Below are 21,971 nucleotides of genomic sequence, written 5' to 3'. Positions count from 1 at the left end.
AAGTATTTTGGCTCCGGCGGTTTTACAAGATATTTTGCTTCGATGTCTGCTTGAAGAGCGTGTCTGTGGGCGGGAAGTCGGGAGACAGGACAGGTAAAACTATCTTGTGAGCTCCTAAAACATTATTTTCACCTGTTTTCTGCTCTGTTTTGGCCAATATTGTTCTAGTAATTATGACGCTTATCGCTTTTTAAAAACGAGAGCGTTTACATTGAGGACACGTGACATGTACAGTACATTAATAAAGCAACACATTCCATTAATCAACCCTAATAAGGCACACCTGTGAAGTGCAAACCATTTCAGGTGACTACCTCTTGAAGCTCATCTTAGAGAATGCCAAGAGTGTGCAAAGCAGTAATCAGAGCAAAGGGTGGCTATTTTGAAGAAACTAGAATATAAAACATGTTTTCAGTTATTTCACCTTTTGTATAACTCCACGTGTTCATTCTTCAGTGACAATCTACAATGTAAATAGTCATGAAAATAAAAGAAAATGCATTGAATGAGAAGGTGTGTCCAAACTTTTGGCCTGTACTGTACATCCGATTTAATTCCACGTACAAAAGAGGCCTGGGTCGGATATGGAAAATTCGGGATTGCACTGTTCACACGGACATGGAAAAAAAACGATACAGGTGGCGGCACCATACTTGCCAACCCTCCCGATTTTCCCGGGAGACTCCCGAATTTCAGTGCCCCTCCCAAAAATCTCCCGAGGGCAACCATTCTCCCGAATTTCTCCCGATTTCCACCGGGACAACAATATTGTGGGCGTTTCTTAAAGGCACTGCCTTTAGCGTCCTCTACAACCTGTTGTCACCTGTCCCATTTTCCTCCATACGAACAGCGTGCCGGCCCAGTCACACAATATATGTGACTTTTAAACACACACAAGTGAATGCAAGGCATACTTGATCAATAGTCATACAGGTCACACTGAGGGTGGCCGTATAAACAACTTTAACACTGTTACAAATATGCGCCACACTGTGAACCCACACCAAACAAGAATGACAAACACATTTCGGGAGAACATCCGCACCGTAACACAACAGAACAAATACCCAGAACCCCTTGCAGCACTAACTCTTCCGGGACGCTACAATATACACCCCTCGCTACCACCAAACCAGTGTTCCCGAATTCGGAGGTCTTAAGGTTGGCAAGTATGGGCGGCACATGGGCAAAAAAATCAAAACTCCAGCCTCGAAAGGGACAAACGGTAGAAAACAGATGGATGGATGGACCTGTAGTGTGAACAAGGCCTAGTCTCCAAACGAGAAGCGTACTAGAAAGTATCCAGTAAAGTGTCCGCATCATTCAATTTACCACCACAAATAAGAATTACCACGCCACTTCAATTAAAAGACATATATCTGTCATAAGGTTAGTGTTCTACAGACCTGCCATTGTTCTCTGACTAAATTTTTCCTTGTTAACCTGTTATTTAAACATTCCTATAATAATACAAGTATGTACTATTAAAAAAAACACTTTAAGAAAATATATCACTCTTGAATCAACACAGTATTTAATACTATGATTATTGTTAATTACAAACTAAATGTGGGATGTAAATAATAATGGAAGTATAATTGTTTGGATATAGTATATAATTGGTACAAAAGTTTAACTAACACGTGTACAAGGATATTTCACATGCCTTTACTGTGTATATAATTGAACAGTGTTTATGTTGTGTACAAGGTGTATTTATAATATGTTGTGCAAAGGAAATGTTATATTTTTTGGAAGCTCATCTTGTATTTGACATTGTTTATCGGGTTAGGCGCAATAAGTGTTCAACTTCAGCCTAAACCCTTTCGGTCTGCAACATTTTCAATTTATGAATGTACAACTGTTTGTTTATATAAAACTGTTTGTTGATTTTGCTGACCACTGATCGAAGAAATAATAAATTAAACTAAACTACTATGATTTGTGCTGATATCGTATCGGATTAATATCGGATGATACTCTAGGCTCCAATATCGGAAATGACACCCTTCACTTAAATTGTCCGTAGGTGTGAGTCGGAACGGTTGTTTCCTGGGATAGGCTCCAGCTCCACAGTGACTCTAAGAACAGAACGTTAGAACAAAAGAAGGCTGCTTTGTGGAATGAGTGAGACACCCATCCTGGTCCTCAGTGTCATAAAACAGCCATGGAAGATGTTTGAGGGTCACTTGCAAGTTGCATGGCTGCAGCAAGCAGACTCACTTGGTGACTTGACACTTTAACAAGTCCTGCAGTCTGATTGGCTGACAGGTTGGGCAGGGGAGGGTGTGGCCCTTCCCCTGACCTGTGATTGGTCCGAGGGCAGTGGAATCCTCTGTTACAGCTGGTGTAAAGTGTCTGTATATAAACCAGCACATGCTGTATGTACAGTAAGAGACATTCCTTGTGTGTGGTGCTCAATAGGATGTATTGTGTAACACACCTCCTCATGTAGGTCCTTTTGACTGCCGTGGTCGTCCTTGGGGGCGTGAATGAGATCCGGCTTCAACCGGCCTGGTCCTACATGCTGCTTTGAAAAGGTTTACAAGAATAGTGATGTAACACGGTGACAAAGTCCTGCATAAAAAAAAGAAAAGGTCTATAGAAGACAGCATTTCCCATGCAGGCATTGTCCTTCTTACTGGAACCAAAACAAAACGCAGCCCATTTCAGGATTTTGCGAGCTTTTTTGTGATCGTCGCGCTCCAAAAGTGTCGGAAATCACGGCATCTTTTTCAAGAAAGTCGCAGCAAATGTTGTGATGTTCTGGGGCTTTTTTTGTGTTTTAGTCAAGTAATTCTCAAAAGGTAAACATGGTCAACTATGGGCTACTATGGAGCTAGCAGCTACACCACAGCCAAGTGCACAATAGCACACAAGCTAGACCAGGGGTCCCCAAACTTTTTGACTCTGGGGCCGCATTGGTTGAAAAAATAAAATATATATATTCCGAGCGCGATGATGTCACGTTATCGATGGGAAAATGCATTTTTAGACAATATGATTTGCCTGAGCGGCCAGGAGACACCGACAGTAACAAGCGGTAGAAAATGGATTAGAAAGGACAGATTTAAAATAATAATAATTTGAAAAAATATATATATTATATATATATATATTTTACTTGGGACTGTTGTTTGGGGACCCCTGAGCTAGACATTAGTGGTGCTCAAAAAGAAGTTTTCACATCTGAATTGTGATTCCCTATTTATCCGATTCTCCCCGTGACTGCGTGGGTTCCCTCCGGGTACTCCGGCTTCCTCCCACTTCCAAAGACATGCACCTGGGGATAAGTTGATTGGCAACACTAAATTGGCCCTAGTGTGTGGATGTGAGTGTGAATGTTGTCTATCTGTGTTGGCCCTGCGATGAGGTGGCGACTTGTCCAGGGTGGACCCCGCCTTCCGCCCGATTGTAGCTGAGATAGGCTCCAGCGCCCCCCGCGACCCCAAAGGGAATAAGCGGTAGAAAATGGATGGATGGATAAAATGAATATTTATTTTTAAATTTTTTATAAGTTTTTTAGGCCATCTCCGTGCTTACTCGCTGTGCGTATACTTCACACGTCAGCAGCCAAAAAAAAGAAGCTTTTGTTTCCTGAAACCTGTTTTGAAAAGTTTATTAAATTCTTTGTATCAAATAATATAAATAAATTATCCCTACAAATGCCTGAATTTGCAGCAGATTTTTCCGAACGTTGCGGCAAATTTCAACTTGTTTGTGTGCATTTGATGTCAATGTTTCAAGTGAAAAGTACAGGATTCAAACAAAAATGTGAACATATTGTATTGATGTTTTACTCTTTTTATACCATACAATAGTGGTAAAAATACTTGTCAAATTACAGTAGTGTTTAATTCATGATAACTAATAGTAAAACTTGATTACAATTACAGAAGGAAACAGCACCAGAGGCTTCCTTATTGTCCGCTGACTGCAGACATTCTCCGTGTATGTTTTGCGCTTGAACAGTGTTTGTCCGACTTAAACATTCCTTTTTTTTGTCCTGTCCAGCTTCTTAGGCAAATCATATAGTTGATGTAGATGCCCATATCGGCTGTTCAGATTTTACAAAAGAGAAGTGTAGGATACTTCTCTTGTTGCCATTCATTCACTTGTTAAACATTCATTTATGTTCCAACAAATTTACCCCTGCACGTTAAGACAATTTGTGAGAGTTATTTTATCGTCTACACAAGAACTACCGTATTTTTCGGAGTATAAGTCGCTCCAGAGTATAAGTCGCACCGGTCCAAAATGCATAATAAAGAAGGAAAAAAACATATATAAGTCGCATTTTTGGGGGAAATGTATTTGATAAAACCCAACACCAAGAATAGACATTTGAAAGGCAATTTAAAATAAAGAATAGTGAAAAACAGGCTGAATAAGTGTACTTTATATGAGGCATAAATAACCAACTGAGACTTACTTACTTAGACTTTGTCCCTCCCATTCCTGTTGGAATATTGGGCGACAAGCCCCCTCCATTTGTTCCGGTCACTGGCGACCCTTCTTGCGCCATGCCAGCTGACTCCCATCTCTCTCAAGTCTTCTTTGGCCGTCTTCTCTTCCTCTTTCCCCCTTCTGGCACCCAGTCCATTGCCACACTTGCCGACCTCTCTCTTGGCAGTCGGAGTACGTGTCCAGCCATTCTCCTTCTCATGTCAGAGACTATATCAGACAATGGTGCTACCCCTGCCCTTCTCATCACCTCTTCATTGGTGATGTGGTCTCTCCATGAGATCCTCAAGATGTATCTGAGGCACCGTCGGTGGAAGACATCCAGCTTGTTAGTAATGCTTGATGTCTTCATCCACGTCTCACAGGCATAGGTCACTGTAGGGATGACCACTGACATATAGAGGCGGAGCTTTGTGGACGTACTGATAGATTTTGATGACCAGATGTTCCGAAAGCGTTGGAAGACTCCTGCAGCTTTTCCGATTCTGGTTTGTACTTCCTTTTCTGCGTCTCCAGTGTTTGAGATGTTGCTTCCAAGATACGTGAAGTTCTCAACGTACTCTATGCCTTGTTCGCCTACGGTGAGCAGTGGAACGTTTTGGTCTTGTGCGACGGTCATGGCCTTGGTCTTCTCTTGGCTTATACGTAGGCTGACTTTTTCCCCTTGCTCATGCAGATTGTTGGTCAATTTTTGGAGCGCAGCGTAGGAACGGCTAAGCAGAGCCAAGTCGTCCGCAAAGTCCAGATCTGCCAGTCTGCCCCCTCCCCACTTAATGCCGTGGTTTGCTCCGACGACAGACTTCCTCATGACAAAGTCTATGACAATGATGAACAGTAAGGGAGACAAGATGCAACCCTGTCTTACCCCGGTCACAATGTCAAAGTCGTCGGTTGTGCTGTTGGTGGTTTTCACTCGACAGGTGGAGTTGTGGTACAGGGCTCTGAAGATGTTGACGTACTTTGATGGTGTACCGTATAGCTGGAGGATCTGCCACAGTGATTCCGGTGGATGCTGTCGAAGGCTTTCTTGAAATCGATGGAGTTCTTGGCACTGTTCTATGATGTTGTGAAGAGTGAAGATCTGTTCCGCGCAGGAGAACCAACTGAGAACGTGCCTGGTATGTTAACGTAACATATTATGGTAAGAGTCATTCAAATAACTTTAACATATAGAACATGCTATACGTTTACCAAACAATCTGTCACTCCTAATCGCTAAATCCCATGAAATCTTATACGTCTAGTCTCTTACGTGAATGAGCCAAATAATATTATTTGATATTTTACGGTAATGTGTTAATAATTTCACACATAAGTCGCTCCTGAGTATAAGTCGCACCCCCGGCCAAACTATGAAAAAAACTGCGACTTATAGTCCGAAAAATACGTTACACGTTTTGACGAGACAGATGATTGAGCACGGTTTAAAGTTGTGAGGTCGCGCATCATTTGCGGGGATTGGTTGAATTTGCGTCAATTGGTGCGATCGCCAAAACCTGCAGGCACTGAAAAGCATGTTTTATTTTTTCTAACCACACTGAAAGTTTGTACATGAAGTCTTTATTGTGACACCAACGCCATACTGGTATAATCCATTTTTAGATGTTACGTTTCCAATGTGCAGAGAGGTAAGACAGTAAAAGTTAATTTAATGCAACCATAAATAATTGTAATAAATATCCAAGTAAATGTACAGCACACACTTTATCCTATGAATAAGTCCTTCTTTTGAAATCGCCTCTTTAAATCAGGAGTATGCAGCAGCGGTATTTTCCATTCTCAGAAGAACAGAGTCCAAACCAAAATGGCAGGCATGGCAACAATGCAATGTGTCATAGTAGCACTCGTTTTTACTCACACGAGAAAACATGTTTCACCATGAGCGGTAAGAAAACGAATCCACGCAAATATGAGACAGTGGATCACAAAGTTTGTTCGATTTTAGAATCTTTTCTTGGAAGAGTTGTGCAAACCAAAAAAATAAAATAAGGTTGGAAAAAAACCTGCACTCAAACATGACATCAGTCTATTTACATGTGTTGTCCTATTGTATTTTTACACAGCTAAACATTGGAGGAGGAGTGGTTCCATTAAAAAAACAGAAGGCAGAACTGAAGAGAACCATATGAGCGTAGATTGTGAGGTTTCACATTCAGTAGCAAAAGCACTCAAGTTGGTAATGGGGGGGAAACCCATGTGTGTCCCCCCCACGCCCCCATCTCACCACGCGATCCACTCGTCACTATAGCAACCAGCATTTATGTCTCTCAAGCTTCTCCTAAACTGACAAAAGTCAGAATGGTTTAAAAGATGACTTTAATATTATCAGTTTGTTTGGTTAAAATGGATTCATAGCCATACGTTGGCCATTATTCTTATTATTTGAGTCAACTACATTACACTCGATCATATCTACCGCCTGCTCAGAGCTTGTGGTCAAAAAGAGGCAAAGAAAAGTGATCAAGATGGAAAACAGAACATTATTCCTTTTTTTTTTTTTTTTTTGGTGGGAATCAAATCAAACCATTTTCTCTTTCTTTCTCTCTAACTGCAAAGGCATGTTCCAGAACCAAGACAACGTAAAAGGGAAGCAGCTGGACTTTGTCATTTGGATTTTCCAGAGCTCCCAAATCTGTATCAGTGCAGAATATATATTGAACCTGTATCGGGTGCACAGTTCAACCTGTATAGGGTGTACGGTTGACAGGTGCACGGTTGAACCTGTATCGGGTGCACGGTTGAACCTCTATCGGGTGCACGGTTGAACCCCTATCGGGTGCACGGTTGAACCCGTATCGGGTGCACGGTTGAACCTGTATCGGGTGCACGGTTGAACCTGTATCGGGTGCACGGGTGAACCTCTATTGGTGCACATTTGAACCTGTATTGGTGCCCAATCGAAGCGTTCCCTCTGGTTTTCTATTCATTAAAAGATAGGGAAGGCTGAAGTGAGCCAGTGAAATAGTTTCTTTTACATGTCGGATGTAAAGCCGCTTCAGATGATCATCCCTGATATCCCCCAAGAATAACCAAAAAGGTATACAACAAAATCAGGGGCTAACATGCAAAGCGTTGAACAAACCAAAAAAATTCCAATAAAAGTTGACTTTCTCCGAAGCTGGACGTGGGTGTTAGGAGTCATGTTTTGAGAAAAGGGGCAGGTCAAGTCTTAGCCACTGAGGGGGTCCTCGCGGTAGTGGATGGCGTGACGCAGTTTCTCCAGCGTCACGTCCAAAGAGGAGTACTGAGGCAGTTTAACCATGAACATGCACGTCTCCACGCGGATGTAGCGAGAGTCTGGCTGACCTGCAACACAGAGAAAGAAGATTTAACAACATTACATTACTACATTACATATATACAAACCCCGTTTCCATATGAGTTGGGAAATTGTGTTAGATGTAAATATAAACATAATACAATGATTTGCAAATCATTTTCAACCCATATTCAGTTGAATATGCTAAAAGACAACATATTTGATGTTCAAACTGATAAACTTTTTTTTTTTGCAAGTAATCATTAACTTTAGAATTTGATGCCAGCAACACGTGACAAAGAAGTTGGGAAAGGTGGCAATAAATACTGATAAAGTTGAGGAATGCTAATCAAACACTTATTATTAATAATACAGGTGTGCAGGCTAATTGGGAACAGGTGGGTGCCATGATTGGGTATAAAAACAGCTTCCCAAAAAATGCTCAGTCTTTCACAAGAAAGGATGGGGCGAGGTACACCCCTTTGTCCACAACTGCATGAGCAAATAGTCAAACAGTTTAAGAACATTTCTCAAAGTGCAATTGCAAGAAATTTAGGGATTTCAACATCTACGGTCCATAATATCATCAAAAGGTTCAAAGAATCTGGAGAAATCACTCCACGTAAGCGGCATGGCCGGAAACCAACATTGAATGACCGTGACCTTCGATCCCTCAGACGGCACTGTATCAAAAACCGACATCAATCTCTAAAGGATATCACAACATGGGCTCAGGAACACTTCAGAAAACCACTGTCCCTAAATACAGTTCGTCGCTACATCTGTAAGTGCAAGTTAAAGCTCTACTATGCAAAGTGAAAGCCATTTATCAACAACATCCAGAAACGCCGCCGGCTTCTCAGGGCCTGAGATCATCTAAGATGGACTCATGCAAAGTGGAAACGAGTACACTTTTCAAATTGTTTTTGGAAATATTCGACATCGTGTCATCTGGACCAAAGGGGAAGCGAACCATCCAGACTGTTATCGACGCAAAGTTCAAAAGCCAGCATCTGTGATGGTATGGGGGTGCATTAGTGCCCAAGGCATGGGTAACTTACACATCTGTGAAGGCACCGTTAATGCTGAAAGGTACATACAGGTTTTGGAACAACATATGCTGCCATCTAAGCGTCATCTTTTTCATGGACGCCCCTGCTTATTTCAGCAAGACAATGCCAAGCCACATTCAGCACATGTTACAACAGCGTGGCTTCGTAAAAAAAGAGTGCGGGTACTTTCCTGGCCCACCTGCAGTCCAGACCTGTCTCCCATCGAAAATGTGTGGCGCATTATGAAGCGTAAAATACGACAGCGGAGACCCCGGACTGTTGAACGACTGAAGCTCTACATAAAACAAGAATGGGAAAGAATTCCACTTTCAAAGCTTCAACAATTAGTTTCCTCAGTTCCCAATCGTTTATTGAGTGTTGTTAAAAGAAAAGGTGATGTAACACAGTGGTGAACATGCCCTTTCCCAACTACTTTGGCACGTGTTGCAGCCATGAAATTCTAAGTTAATTATTATTTGCAAAAAAAAATAAAGTTTATGTTTGAACATCAAATATTGTCTTTGTAGTGCATTCAATTGAATATGGGTTGAAAAGGATTTGCAAATCATTATATTCCGTTTATATTTACATCTAACACAATTTCCCAACTCATATGGAAACGGGGTTTGTACTTACATCATGTATATAAAACCTTAAAGGAAGAGTGTTCAGAGCACTTTATAGGCAGAATAGATCTACTCTCATGCTCCATTGTAAGTGGACTTTTAATCGCATTTATTTACTAGTTAGAACGTCTTGCATAGGGATTGTGAATGATAGGCAAATAAATAAAAAAAAGTGCAGTTTCTCTTCAAGTGCTACTTTGTGTGCTCTTTAGGTATTTTTGTAGCCTTTTTACAATATTTTTCTAGTTTTGCTCGGTCAATATAAGTCCAAAGAAAGCAATGAACAAAGGATGTGTGTTTTGAAACATTCAGAAAGTATCCAGAACCTGGTCGACACTACCTCCCTTCTCCGCCTCCCTATTTCTTCGGCTGAACAGCAAGAAAATCGACAAGGTAAAGTGAATTTTATTTTTTATTCCTGACATAAGCCGCTTTGCACTGTAGATGGACATTAGCCGGTAGCAAGGACACAACAGTGTGTTGAGGACGCCTTTGTTCGCTTGTTGCTACACAATTAGAATGTGTCATCAACATGCATTATCACGATAGAACAATAGTCGGCCAAATTCATATCATTTGTATCATATATATTGCACAATCCTAATACCGGTGGAAGCTCATGAGTTTTTGTGTAAATGGTATCAAAAATTGGCTTATCTGGTTAATAGAAGAAAATCTATTTTTTTAACCTTAGAAATCAAGTATATTTGCCCTTTTTTCTCTTTTAGTTTTACTTCTGTGATGGTTTTCTGTCTGAAAAAGGTAAGAATTGAGGAATGAGTCGTTGCACAAAGAGTGCGCTCATGTTAAAGGTTTTAAGACAATATGAGCTGCTTAACCAAAATTGTTGCACTAAGGAGAACATCATGCAGTCTCCTTGGTTAATGAAAACAACCCTGATAACCATCACCTGCTGCTCCATCAGGAGGGGCGATCTTCATGGGATATGGAGGGACATGGGCAGTGTCGGGTCCCCCGTCCTTGCAGGGACAAGTGAAGGGTATCCGCTCCTGGTTGCAGGCGAACTTGATAAACTTGCAAAGTTCCTCCTGAGTGAACATTTCCAGTACGGTCCAGAAGAACTCGATGTGCTGGTCTGTCTCCATCAGCCCCACTTGATACATTGTGTGGGCCTACAAATAGAAAATGCGACAGTGAAGGCAAAATCCAGAGAGACACTCCGGTTAGTGTAGCATTTGAGGAAGGAAAATGTACCTTGAGGAATTCCAGGTTGATGTAGGGTAAGCCACAGGTGCGCAGCTCCATCTCCAAGGGGCTGAGCATGGTGAGAAGCTGCAGGGGAATGATGGAGGCCAGCCCTGCTCGCACTGCAGTCATACACTCAACATTCTGCAGCTCCCTCAAACGAAGGCTTCGTACCGCCCGTGCGTACACATCTTTGTTCTCCCAACTGAACAAGAAATACGCTGATCAGGTCGTGAAAGGTATTTGCAGTTTAACATACAATGTAATACCCTATGTTGTGAACTATAAGTCGCTCAATTTTTCCTACGCTTTGCACCCTGCGGCCTATAAAACGGTGCGGCCAATTTATGGATTTTTCTTCGCTGACAGCCATAATGCAAATAATTTGAAAAAAAAAACTAAACAAGCAAAGACACAGAAAAAGTGTGTTATTGCTTGTGCTATGGCGCCATCTTTTGGATGACTTCGCTCACTGCTCTTACCTGGAAGTAGAAGTGCTTTTTCCGTCTTCCAGCTGTCTATCGTGTTTTTACTTAAATGGATTCTTCATTCATCATTTCAAGTTTAAAGTTTTACAATATAACTAAAATTGTTTAGACTTACTAAACCGTCCCATGTGTAATGTCTGTCGGAATGTTTTCATGCATATTTGTACGTGCTATTGTAATGTAATGTAGCTAGCGTTGTTAGCATTAGCTAATATGCGAACACATTTACAAATGTCTGTGTTGGTATTATAAACTTACGATGGCATTCTTTTTGTATTGTTTCACAAATTCCTTAGTAAATTCACCAAAACATCCCCGTGGAGTTAAGTCTGTTTAGATTGGAGAGCTAGTTTCCGCATCTAGTGGGTCACGACGATGACGTCGCAAAAAGCCGCTGCCTGACCAGGGCTCAGAAAATCTGCAGAGACTCCTCCCACCCCCACCAAGGACTGTTTTCAGTGCTTTTTTGATTGATTGATTGAAACTTTTATTAGTAGATTGCACAGTTCAGTACATATTCCGTACAATTGACCACTAAATGGTAATACCCGAATACGTTTTTCAACTTGTTTAAGTCAGGATCCACGTAATCAATTCATGGACTCTAGAAAGAGGTTTCGCAGCCTCCGTAGCAGAACCTCCAGGTTCTGTAACAGCTTCTTCCCTCAGGCCGTAAGACTCTTGAATGCATCATAATAATCCCCTCAATTCCCCCCAAAAATGGATTAACTCGCTGGAATAAAAAGACAATATAACATACATCCATAAACGTGGATGCATGTGCAAAAGTGCAATATATTTATCTGTACAGTAATCTATTTATGTATATCTGCACCTTATTGAGTTTTTATCCTGCACTACCATGAGCTAATGCAACGAAATTTTGTTCTTATAGTTCAAATTTGAATGACAATAAAAAGGAAGTCTAAGTCTAAGTTTTGTTTGATCAGCTGTTTTACTGCCGTGTTCCAGGCAACGTTTGGAAACAATTAAAAAAGGTATGCAAATACAAATGTACAAAATATTTATGATGAAATAACCCATTTCGCAACGTATATATCTGCGACTGATTTATGGAAAATAAATATTTTTTCCCCCTAAAATTTAGTGGTTGCGGCTTATAATTGTTATGCTCTATACTAGGAAAAATACAATTATTACCTGACAGTGAGGTTGCGACCTCCCTGACAAAGCTCCACCTCCTCGCCCGTCATAGTGATGTAGGTAAAAGTGCAGCAAGGCCTGCTCGGAGAGTCGGGGCTATCGCCTGAATGGTGCTGGGAGGAGAGCTCAGCACACAGAGACTCAAGCTCAGTGTCATCATTCACCTGTTTGGCACAAACAGTCATATTATAAAGCAAGTTCACATTTAATATTTCTATCAGATTAGCAGACTATTCCTTACATTTTCAAATTTCCTGACAAAGTTGTATGTGAGCATATCTGCTTCCTGCAGGTCCTGCTCTGGGTCTAACGCCACACCCACCAGACCTTTCCAGAAAGAGCCCAATAGGTCCAAAGGAAGGGGTACATCTGCGCGGACAGCAATGCCCAGGAGCTGGCCAAAGAAGTGCAACAGCTGCTCCTCTGCATAGCTAATTGGACATGGCGTCAATATGAATTTCCCCTGACAAAGCAAAAACAATACAAAACACACCATTAGCCATATCTTGACAGATATGTTTCTTAATACAATCCATCCATCTTGCGTTATGGGGCACGGGTAAACTAGAGCCTATGCCAGTTGTCTTCCCTGGAGCCATTCAGACAATAAGTATATATACATCAAACAAATATTCACATTCACACCGATGGACAATTATAGTCTCCATAACCCAAAATGCATGTTTTTTTTGTGTGAGAAGCCGTAGTACTCGCAAAAACCCAGACACACGGAGAGAACGTCTGACTGCGTGACAACATGCCAGCCACTCAGCCACCGTGCAGCCTATTCTTCATACTTCAAGTTTAAAGTTGGCAGTAAAATCATGTTGTGAAGTAGGAATGGCAATATAGCCTAAAATCTATATCGCAATTAAAATTGCAGCTTCTATAAATGATAATAGAACCATTTCAAAACAAGTTACACAGGCTCTTAATTTGGCTGCTGGTATTATTAATTTACTCTGTCATTTACTATTATAAGTGGGTTACTTTCTGTCGTAACATAATTTTATCTGCACTTCTGTTAAAATGCAATATGCACTTATTCTTCTGTTGGATACTTTACATTAGTTTTGGATGATACTACAAATTTGGGTATCAATCCAATACCAAGTAGTTACAGGGGCAGTATTGGTCATACCAATGCTGACACCTAAAATTGTCAAAAATTCAGTTTTTGATCACAACTGTAATCTGACAAAAACACAGGATGGCAGTGTAACAATATCACTTAAATATCTAAGATATTATTTATATTGGCACTGATTTGAATCCTTTGGTTTTTGCCCCTCAAAGTCCTCCTGTGTCCAATAACTTATTTCTTGAGTTTGAAAACAACATCAAAATATTTTGTGATTTTTAAAAAATAGTATACCGGTAGTATAAACCGAATACTGATACTATACTTGGTATTATTACTGTCGATATTTGTATTGCTCTGCCTACCTTTGTTTACGTTTAGGAAGTCTAGCTTAGCGTTTAGCATGGCTGATTATATCGTCCTACGGTGTGTAGTGGAGAATGTTTAGCTATTCCTCGTTCTCCAGTGATAATGTCACTTGTAAGAAACAGTTTATTTGCTGCCATGGAGGCGAGGAAGAGGGATTTAAAAGCAGCTTTCGACTGTGGAGGAACATTAGCCGCGGGCGAGGACATTAGTGCATCGAGGATGCGGCTCTTGTCTTGTCGCTGTCAAATTTGGGATCTGAACCAAGGATGTCGTTGTGGCTTGTGCAGCCCTTTGAGACACTTGTGATTTAGTGCTATACCAGGGGTCGGCAACCCAAAATGTTGAAGGAGCCATATTGGACCAAAAATACAAAAACAAATCTGTCTGGAGCCGCAAAAAATTAAAAGCCATATTACATATAGTGTGTCATGAGATATAAACTGAATTAAGAGGACTTAAAGGAAACTAAATTACCTCAAATATAGCTACAAATGAGGCATAATGATGCAATATGTATAGAGATGTCCGATAATATCGGCCTGCCGATATTATCGGCCTATAAATGCTTTAAAATGTAATATCGAAAATTATCGGTATCGTTTTTTTTATCGTTTTTTAATTTTTATTTTGTTTTTATTAAATCAACATAAAAAACATAATATACACTTACAATTAGAGCCCCAACCCAAAAAACCTCCCTCCCCCATTTACACTCATTCACACAAAAGGGTTTTTTCTTTCTGTTATTAATATTCTGGTTCCTACATTATATATCAATACAGTCTGCAAGGGATACAGTCCGCAAGCACACATGATTGTGCGTGCTCCTGGTCCAGTAATAGTACTAACCTTTAATAATTAATTTTACTCATTTTCATTAATTACTAGTTTCTATGTAACTGTTTTTATATTGTTTTACTGTCTTTTTTATTCAAGAAAATATTTTAAATTTATTTATTTTATTTTATTTTATAATTTTTTTTAAAAAGGACCTTATCTTCACCATACCTGGTTGTCCAAATTAGGCATAATAATGTGTTAATTCCACGACTGTATATATCGGTATCGGTTGATATCGGTAATTAAAGAGTTGGACAATATCGGATATCGGCAAAAAGCCATTATCGGACATCCCTAAATATGTACATATAGCTAGCCTAAATAGCATGTTAGCATCGATTAGCTTGCAGTCATGCAGAGACCAAATATGTCTGATTAGCACTCCACACAAGTCAATAACATCAACAAAAGTCACCATCATACACAACCTTAAAAGTTTGGTGGACAAAATGAGACAGAAAAAGAAGTGGCATAAAACACGTCCTAGAAAGTCGGAGAAAGTTATGCATGTAAACAAACTAGGTGAGTTCAAGGACCGCCAAAATTAGTAGGACAAAACGGCGCTCGTCATCAGTGAAGCATGTTTAATACAAACAGTGTGCTTTATTACAATTAGGGAGGTTTGTGTAATGTTTGTCCTCCTACAGAAACCATATTAAAACAAAAACTATATTTTTTCCCCCTCATCTTTTTCCATTTTTCATACATTTTTGAAAAAGCTCCAGAGAGCCACTAGGGTGGCGCCAAAGAGCCGCGGGTTGCCGACCCCTGTGCTATACAAATAAACATTGATTGATTGATTGATTGATTGAAATGTGTGGCGAACAGCAAGAATGTGTCATCAACATGCATTACATATCATCTATTATTGTGCAACCGTAATTGTGAGCAAACAGAAAAAAATTTGGGCTAGAATATGTCTTGTGTAGCAGAGGGGAAATAACTGATGCTTTTGATCAATCCAGACAGTGGGAAGGTGTTACCTTGTTACGGTTGGCTGCAGCACTTGGGCAAGGCAGCAGCAGAGACAGAGCTGAACTTTGTAACTCCTTACACACCTGCCATAAAAAGTGTCGGAAGGAACCACCTGATGTCACAGATGAATTTGGGTTACTACTTGCTCTACCTGTAAATCATAAGACATATGCTGTAGGTATAAAAAGGATTGATTCCCACTTGTGCCGTGAACTTCCTCCCCCGTGAAGCGAATGTTGAAAGCATAAGTGGGGTCGCCTCCGCTGGCCAGTTTTACACAAAGCTGAGACGACGGCATGCATGCAAGTTGACGTGCTGCCTGGCAGAAGTATGTGTTCTCTGACGATCGTATCTCACCTGCAAGGCGTTGGGAGAATGTTAGAAAATAAACACAGTACAGAAGATATGAAGAAAGACACCAAATAAAAAGGGATCTTCACCTCCTACGATCTCAAGAGGATCCAGTGTAATCTCTGGAGCAGCATGGTCTGCTGTCCGCTGGACTGTGGCGTTGAGTACTCGGTTCATTACAGTGACTTTTGTGTCGTAGAAAACTAGTCCTGTAGGCAGTAAAGTTGGGAGCGTGAGAAGGGGACCTTAAGAAAAAAGGATAGTGATATGTTTCTACAGTAGTAGTCTAAAAGTCATACACTCCCAATCGCCTCTGCGACCCGCTAAACCAGGGGTGGGCAATTAAGTTTTACCGGGGGCCGCATGAGCACCCCGAGCACTGCTGGAGGGCCACGCCGACAATATTTCAATTAAATTTTGCTCAAATTATTTTTGATATACCGTAAGATAAATAATAATAATAATAATATTTTCATTTAACCTACCGGTAACTTATATTTATACAAAAGCAGATGGCTTTTGATGGTTTTATTTTTAAAGGGGAACATTATCACAATTTCAGAATTGTTAAAACCATTAAAAATCAGTTCCCAGTGGCTTATTATATTTTTCGAAGTTTTTTTCAAAATTTTACCCATCACGCAATATCCCTAAAAAAAGCTTCAAAGTGCCTGATTTTAACCACCCGTCCATTTTCCTGTGACGTCACATAGTGAAGCCAACACAAACAAACATGGCGGAAAGAACTGCAAGCGACATTAGCTCGGATTTCAGCGGCTTAAGCGATTCAACAGATTACGAATGTATTGAAACGGATGGTTGTAGTGTGGAGGCAGGTAGCGAAAACGAAATTGAAGAAGAAACTGAAGCTATTGAGCCATATCGGTTTGAACCGTATGCAAGCGAAACCGACGAAAACGTCACGACAGCCAGCGACACGGGAGAAAGCGAGGACAAATTCGGCAATCGCCTTCTAACCAACGATTGGTATGTGTTTGTTTGGCATTAAAGGAAACTGGTATGTGTTGTTTGGCATTAAAGGAAACTAACAACTATGAACTAGGTTTACAGCATATGAAATACATTTGGCAACAACATGCACTTTGAGAGTGCAGACAGCCCAGTTTTCATCAATTAATATATTCTGTAAACATACCCTCATCCGCGCTCTTTTACTGAAAGCTGATCTGTCCAGTTTTGGAGTTGATGTCAGCAGGCCAGGGAAGCTAGGGTCGATAGGGGGTTTAGCTTGCTCGTCTGCGGGAACAAACTGTCGCCATTGCTTGCCGTGCTAGCGAGGTCCTTTGTCCCTGAATTGCTCACACACTCCGGCAGATTCAATGGGGGTCTGGCGGCAGATTTCTTTGACTTTATCGTTGGAAATACATCTGCTTTGAGTGTCGCAGGATATCCACACATTCTTGCCATCTCTGTCGTAGCATAGCTTTCGTCAGTAAAGTGTGCGGAACAAACGTCCAATTTCTTGCCACTTTCGCATCTTTGGGCCACTGGTGCAACTTGAATCCGTCCCTGTTCGTGTTGTTACACCCTCCGACAACACACCGGCGAGGCATGATGTCTCCAAGGTACGGAAAACAGTCGAAAAAACGGAAAATAACAGAGCTGTTTTGACCCGGTGTTTGAGAAAATGGCGGATTGCTTCCTGATGTGACGTCACGTTATGACGTCCTCGCTCCGATAGCGAATATTAGAAAGGCATTTAATTCGCCAAAATTCACCCATTTAGAGTTCGGAAATCGGTTAAAAAAATATATGGTCTTTTTTCTGCAACATCAAGGTATATATTGACGCTTACATAGGTCTGGTGATAACGTTCCCCTTTAACACTTTCTTACACAACACTTCCCTGATGTATATTACAATGCAAAAATTTCAATTTCTGTCACTTTATCCTGCATCCACTTTGTTGTGAACGTAGCACGCTTGTAAGATGATTGGCGAAGAAGGAGGAAGCGTTGTTGTTGCGGAAATGAGGAGTGAGGATGGACGTGCGTGTGGAAAGAACGAGGTAAGTTGAGCTGTGTTAGTATAGGCTGCTCAATAAAAGTTTAAAAAGAGCGTGAGACTTGGTGTGCACTTCTTCTGGACGCTACAATTGGTGTCAGAAGTGGGATGAAATGCCTCCCAGTCTGCCTTGCCATCAAACCTGGGAGTCTTCATTGAGGGCGGAATTTCCCCATGCCAAGCAGCGTGCGCTGCACCTGTAGACGCTGCCTCTCTCCTTCCACCCTATCTCTCTCTCTTTGCGACGAGCTCACGTCCGGGATTCACACACACATCCCTCCCGTTCAATCTTGACAAGGTCGCCAGGAAACATCGTGGCACATACCTCCCGATGACGTAGCAGGCTGAGCACACAAGCAGCGCAGTATGCGCAAAGTTTTACTTCTGACACCAATTGTAGCGTCTAGAAGAAGTGCACACCAAGTCTGATGCTCTTTTTAAACTTTTATTGAGCAACCTATACTAACACAGCTCAACTTATCTCGTTCCTTCCACACGCACGTCTATCCTCACTCCTCATTTCCGCAACTCAAGAACACAACATCAACTTCAGCAGGTCGTTACACTACATTCTTTAAACACAGCAACATGTGTACCACAAATTAAGCACACGGCTTTATCTTTAATTCCTGTAAAGAAATACTTGGCAGTCCATGTCTTGTTGAAAACACGCCATTCGTCATCAACTTTTCTTTTTTTAGCGTCTCGGGGATAACTGGGCATCACTTGTCGCTATGCACCTTCACTCACAGGTTACACACGGACATACGCCCATAAATAACACTTTTAAAAATAAAAGCAGCACAGTTGTATTGCACGCATGACATAGATGTTTTTTTACATTTATTTTGTAATTTGTGATTGCCGCTGTTCACATTCACTCACAATCGCGCACGAGCATACTCCACACAGAAGTAATACAAATAACGCATTTCAAAACAAAAGCAGCACCGTTGTATTGCACACTCGAGATAGATACTTTTTTAAATGTATTTTATAATTTATGATTGGCCTCACGCGGGCCGGACAGGGACGTACAAAGGGCCGGATGTGGCCCGCGGGCCGCAGAATGCCCAGGTCTGCGCTAAACCGATGCTAAGGTCTCACTAACCTTTCGCCTCGCATAAAAGGGATGCAATGCTGTTCTGATAAGTATGCGTCTGTCTCAGCTCCACCAGCGGCAGGAAGAAACTTTCCAGTGTGTTGTTGAGGGACTGCAACAGAGCAAATCGCAAGCGCAAGCTCTCGACAGGCACATCTTTAAAAGACAAGAAAATAACAATTAGTAAGGATAGTTTAACAATGGTTATTTAGATCCAAAAATATTGGCCTCTAGCAACCAGCACAATGGATTTGAAATACAACAGTAAATAAAACATTACATTCAGTAACTTTTCACCAAAGTATGGTCAGAAGCCTGATCTAAAACCAATATAGAATAGACTTAATTTTTAAAGATAAGAGTGAGCGCTGTAGGACCTACAAACAAGCAGGCAAAGCATCACCAAGGAGGAAACTCACAATATAGTGGGGCTCCACACCTCAGTCATTGACCGCAATGATTTTTATCCAAGTAAGATTTAGGAGATTTACTAACTGAGCAGCGAGGCCACACGTGGATCGGCACAATCACTTGGGTCCAGGTAGACTTCATGTGGATGCAGTCTGGCTGGCGTGATAGCAAGGTGACGACACAGCCTGTTGATGTACTGCACCAATGCGACGTCCATTTCCAAAGTCCACTTCCTGCAAGCTTTTTGTGCATGCCGCGTGTCTATACAGGTGCACCTAGTGAAGAGGACGATGAACAGCAATTAAAACAATAGCAGTCCTATAAGAGCAGCTTGATTAACCGTCATACAGAGATATCCAAATAAAATTGTTTTGGGGGCCACATTTCCAGAAAGCTAAGGACCGGGGGGCCAGACTTCTCCCTTCACTATTAGTCTTATATTTCATATTCCGGAGAACCAGCGTCCTCTACAGTAGATATTTGATTTTGGTCTATTTTTTTGGTTAGAAGTACAGGAGCACTTTTCTGTTTTTAAAGACATTCTTCAAAAAAGCTAGTCAAAGATCATCTCTGATAGCATGCTAGTGTTTTTTAAGAATCTGCTGCAAAAATTTAAGTCTCTCACAAGTTTTTGGAATTGCACTCGTGGGCCACCAGTTGAAAAGCCCAAATGATGAAAAAGAGAGAACCTAAATTGGAACCTTGAGGAACAGCACTAGTATAACTGAACAAGTTGAACGAATGCAACCTGCATCTGAAGTAAACAAGCTACACCAACACCTTAGTTACACAAATGAGATGATGAAAAAGTGTGTAACTGCCAAAAAGGAGAGGACTTAAAGGGTTGCTTTGAGGTACTGCCTGAGGTATCTAAATCCCAAATTTGGACCCCAGTATTTTATGCTACCTAGCAAGGTTAAAATGTCAACGTGAGAATCCGCCAATGTGTTTACAGTGGTCCAAGTTCCTCATACAACTGGAGCACTCTATTTTTTTTTAGGAATTTGTTTAAAAATTATTTGCCTCCGAAGTTTTGAAATGGTGTCAATGGTGACATTCCCGGGCCAGATTCGGCCCCCTGGCCACCAGTTGAATAGCCCTGCTGTAGGCATTTAAAAGTAGGGTGCTCTCCTATTTTACGGTCCAAGAGATTAAGGGTATACAAATACTGTGTGTATACATAGAGTATGCAGAGCATGTTCTAGGAAGCCAGTGAGAGCATGTGACAGTATGGGTGTTACATCAGACTACAAGCTGTTATTGGGGTCTGGCATTTGTTGTCTCACCTTTCAAAGTGTAGGTCATAGCCACATGCCAAAATTGCCCTCCAGACACTACGAATGTCCTGCTTTGCTCGGTCAACTGCAAACTTATGGAAGCCCTCCAGCGTCAGGTACTTCTCCTCAGCGACTATAAAAACAACATGGTACAGCACAAGAGCCAGGTTACTCGTGTGAAACTCATTGAAAATACTAGTAAATGGATAAATAACAGCTGTATTAAAATGCAACTGATGAAATGATACTCAATTGATGTGCAAAATGAATTATATTCTGAGTCTTTTACCAAGATAGCTTAAGATATGTTCAACACTGACATATTATAAGTACGATATTTTGTGTAGCATGAGTATTGGGTAACTGCCTGTGGTCTTGTCATAGACTATTATTGACAAACCTTCAGGTTTTTTAGCAGGAGACTTCTCCACATCTTTCTCATCGGGTCTGGCTTTCTCTGGAGATTTGGGTTTAAGGACAGACTTTTTCTCACTCAGCGCAGTCCTTTTTAGAAATACATGTACAGTAAATGCAATTATTAATCAACTGAAATGTACCAATAAAAGTAACCACTTAAGGTAAATATGTTTCATGCTCTCACATACCTTACACTGTTGAGAACAGACTTTTCCTTTGTGGGAGGTTTGGTGATGGCCCGCTTAGTGCTCACTACCTTGCCTTGGTGCTGTTCTTTTCCTGCCTTGCTGTATTTGTTCTTATTGGGCTTGGCAATGCCATACTTCCTTAAAATCTGGACAAAAAGAAATGAGTTTGCAGATGGTCATCAGATGAGTAGTCAGAGGCGCATCAAAGTTCAATTTAAAGGCCTAAACTTCTATTCCATAAATGTATTATACAATTTACAAATTATAGAACTATTTCCTTACTTCCACAATTTTCTAGAATCATAGAAAAAAGTATTTAATAGCAGATTGGACAAATTCATTAAGAAAGTAGAACACTCGCGGAGAACAACTACAAAAGTACAATTTACTCAATAACGGTGTTACAAAAAAGATCAGTTAGAATAATACATAATGTTTATAGAGAACATACAAATTGAAATTCAATGATTTTGTGTGTTTGCAAACATATACAATTATGCACAAAGCAAACTATAACATGCTACCCAAGAATGTACAACAATTCTTCTCAACAAAAGAGGAGAAATATAACCTTAGAGAGAAATCTAACTTAAAACATTTGTATGCATGTACAACACTCAATACCTTTAGTTTATCAATATGTGGAGTTAAATTATGGAATGGATTAGACAAATAG

The 21,971-nt window shown here is 40.8% G+C and overlaps 1 protein-coding gene across 1 annotated transcript in view; it reads right to left on the bottom strand.

Moving 5' to 3' along the window:
* Positions 1-6,007: 6,007 nt before the first annotated feature.
* LOC133623171 (probable E3 ubiquitin-protein ligase HECTD4) overlaps positions 6,008-21,971 on the bottom strand; it is a 55,121-nt gene continuing 39,157 nt past the window's right edge. The window contains exons 64-76 of the mRNA XM_061986225.1: positions 21,296-21,441; positions 21,091-21,194; positions 20,700-20,823; positions 19,498-19,688; positions 19,012-19,158; positions 15,965-16,084; positions 15,726-15,881; positions 15,533-15,636; positions 12,501-12,722; positions 12,257-12,423; positions 10,617-10,812; positions 10,312-10,534; positions 6,008-7,770 (exon numbers count right to left, since the gene is read on the bottom strand). Of these exons, the coding sequence (XP_061842209.1) occupies positions 7,634-7,770; positions 10,312-10,534; positions 10,617-10,812; positions 12,257-12,423; positions 12,501-12,722; positions 15,533-15,636; positions 15,726-15,881; positions 15,965-16,084; positions 19,012-19,158; positions 19,498-19,688; positions 20,700-20,823; positions 21,091-21,194; positions 21,296-21,441 (2,037 nt within the window). The 3' untranslated portion in view covers positions 6,008-7,633. The remainder of the gene's footprint in view (positions 7,771-10,311; positions 10,535-10,616; positions 10,813-12,256; positions 12,424-12,500; positions 12,723-15,532; positions 15,637-15,725; positions 15,882-15,964; positions 16,085-19,011; positions 19,159-19,497; positions 19,689-20,699; positions 20,824-21,090; positions 21,195-21,295; positions 21,442-21,971) is intronic.

The sequence above is a fragment of the Nerophis lumbriciformis genome, linkage group LG12, assembly GCF_033978685.3.
Source record: "Nerophis lumbriciformis linkage group LG12, RoL_Nlum_v2.1, whole genome shotgun sequence".
In the NCBI taxonomy this organism is placed as follows: domain Eukaryota; kingdom Metazoa; phylum Chordata; class Actinopteri; order Syngnathiformes; family Syngnathidae; genus Nerophis; species Nerophis lumbriciformis.
This window is presented reverse-complemented; position numbering and strand designations above follow the sequence as displayed.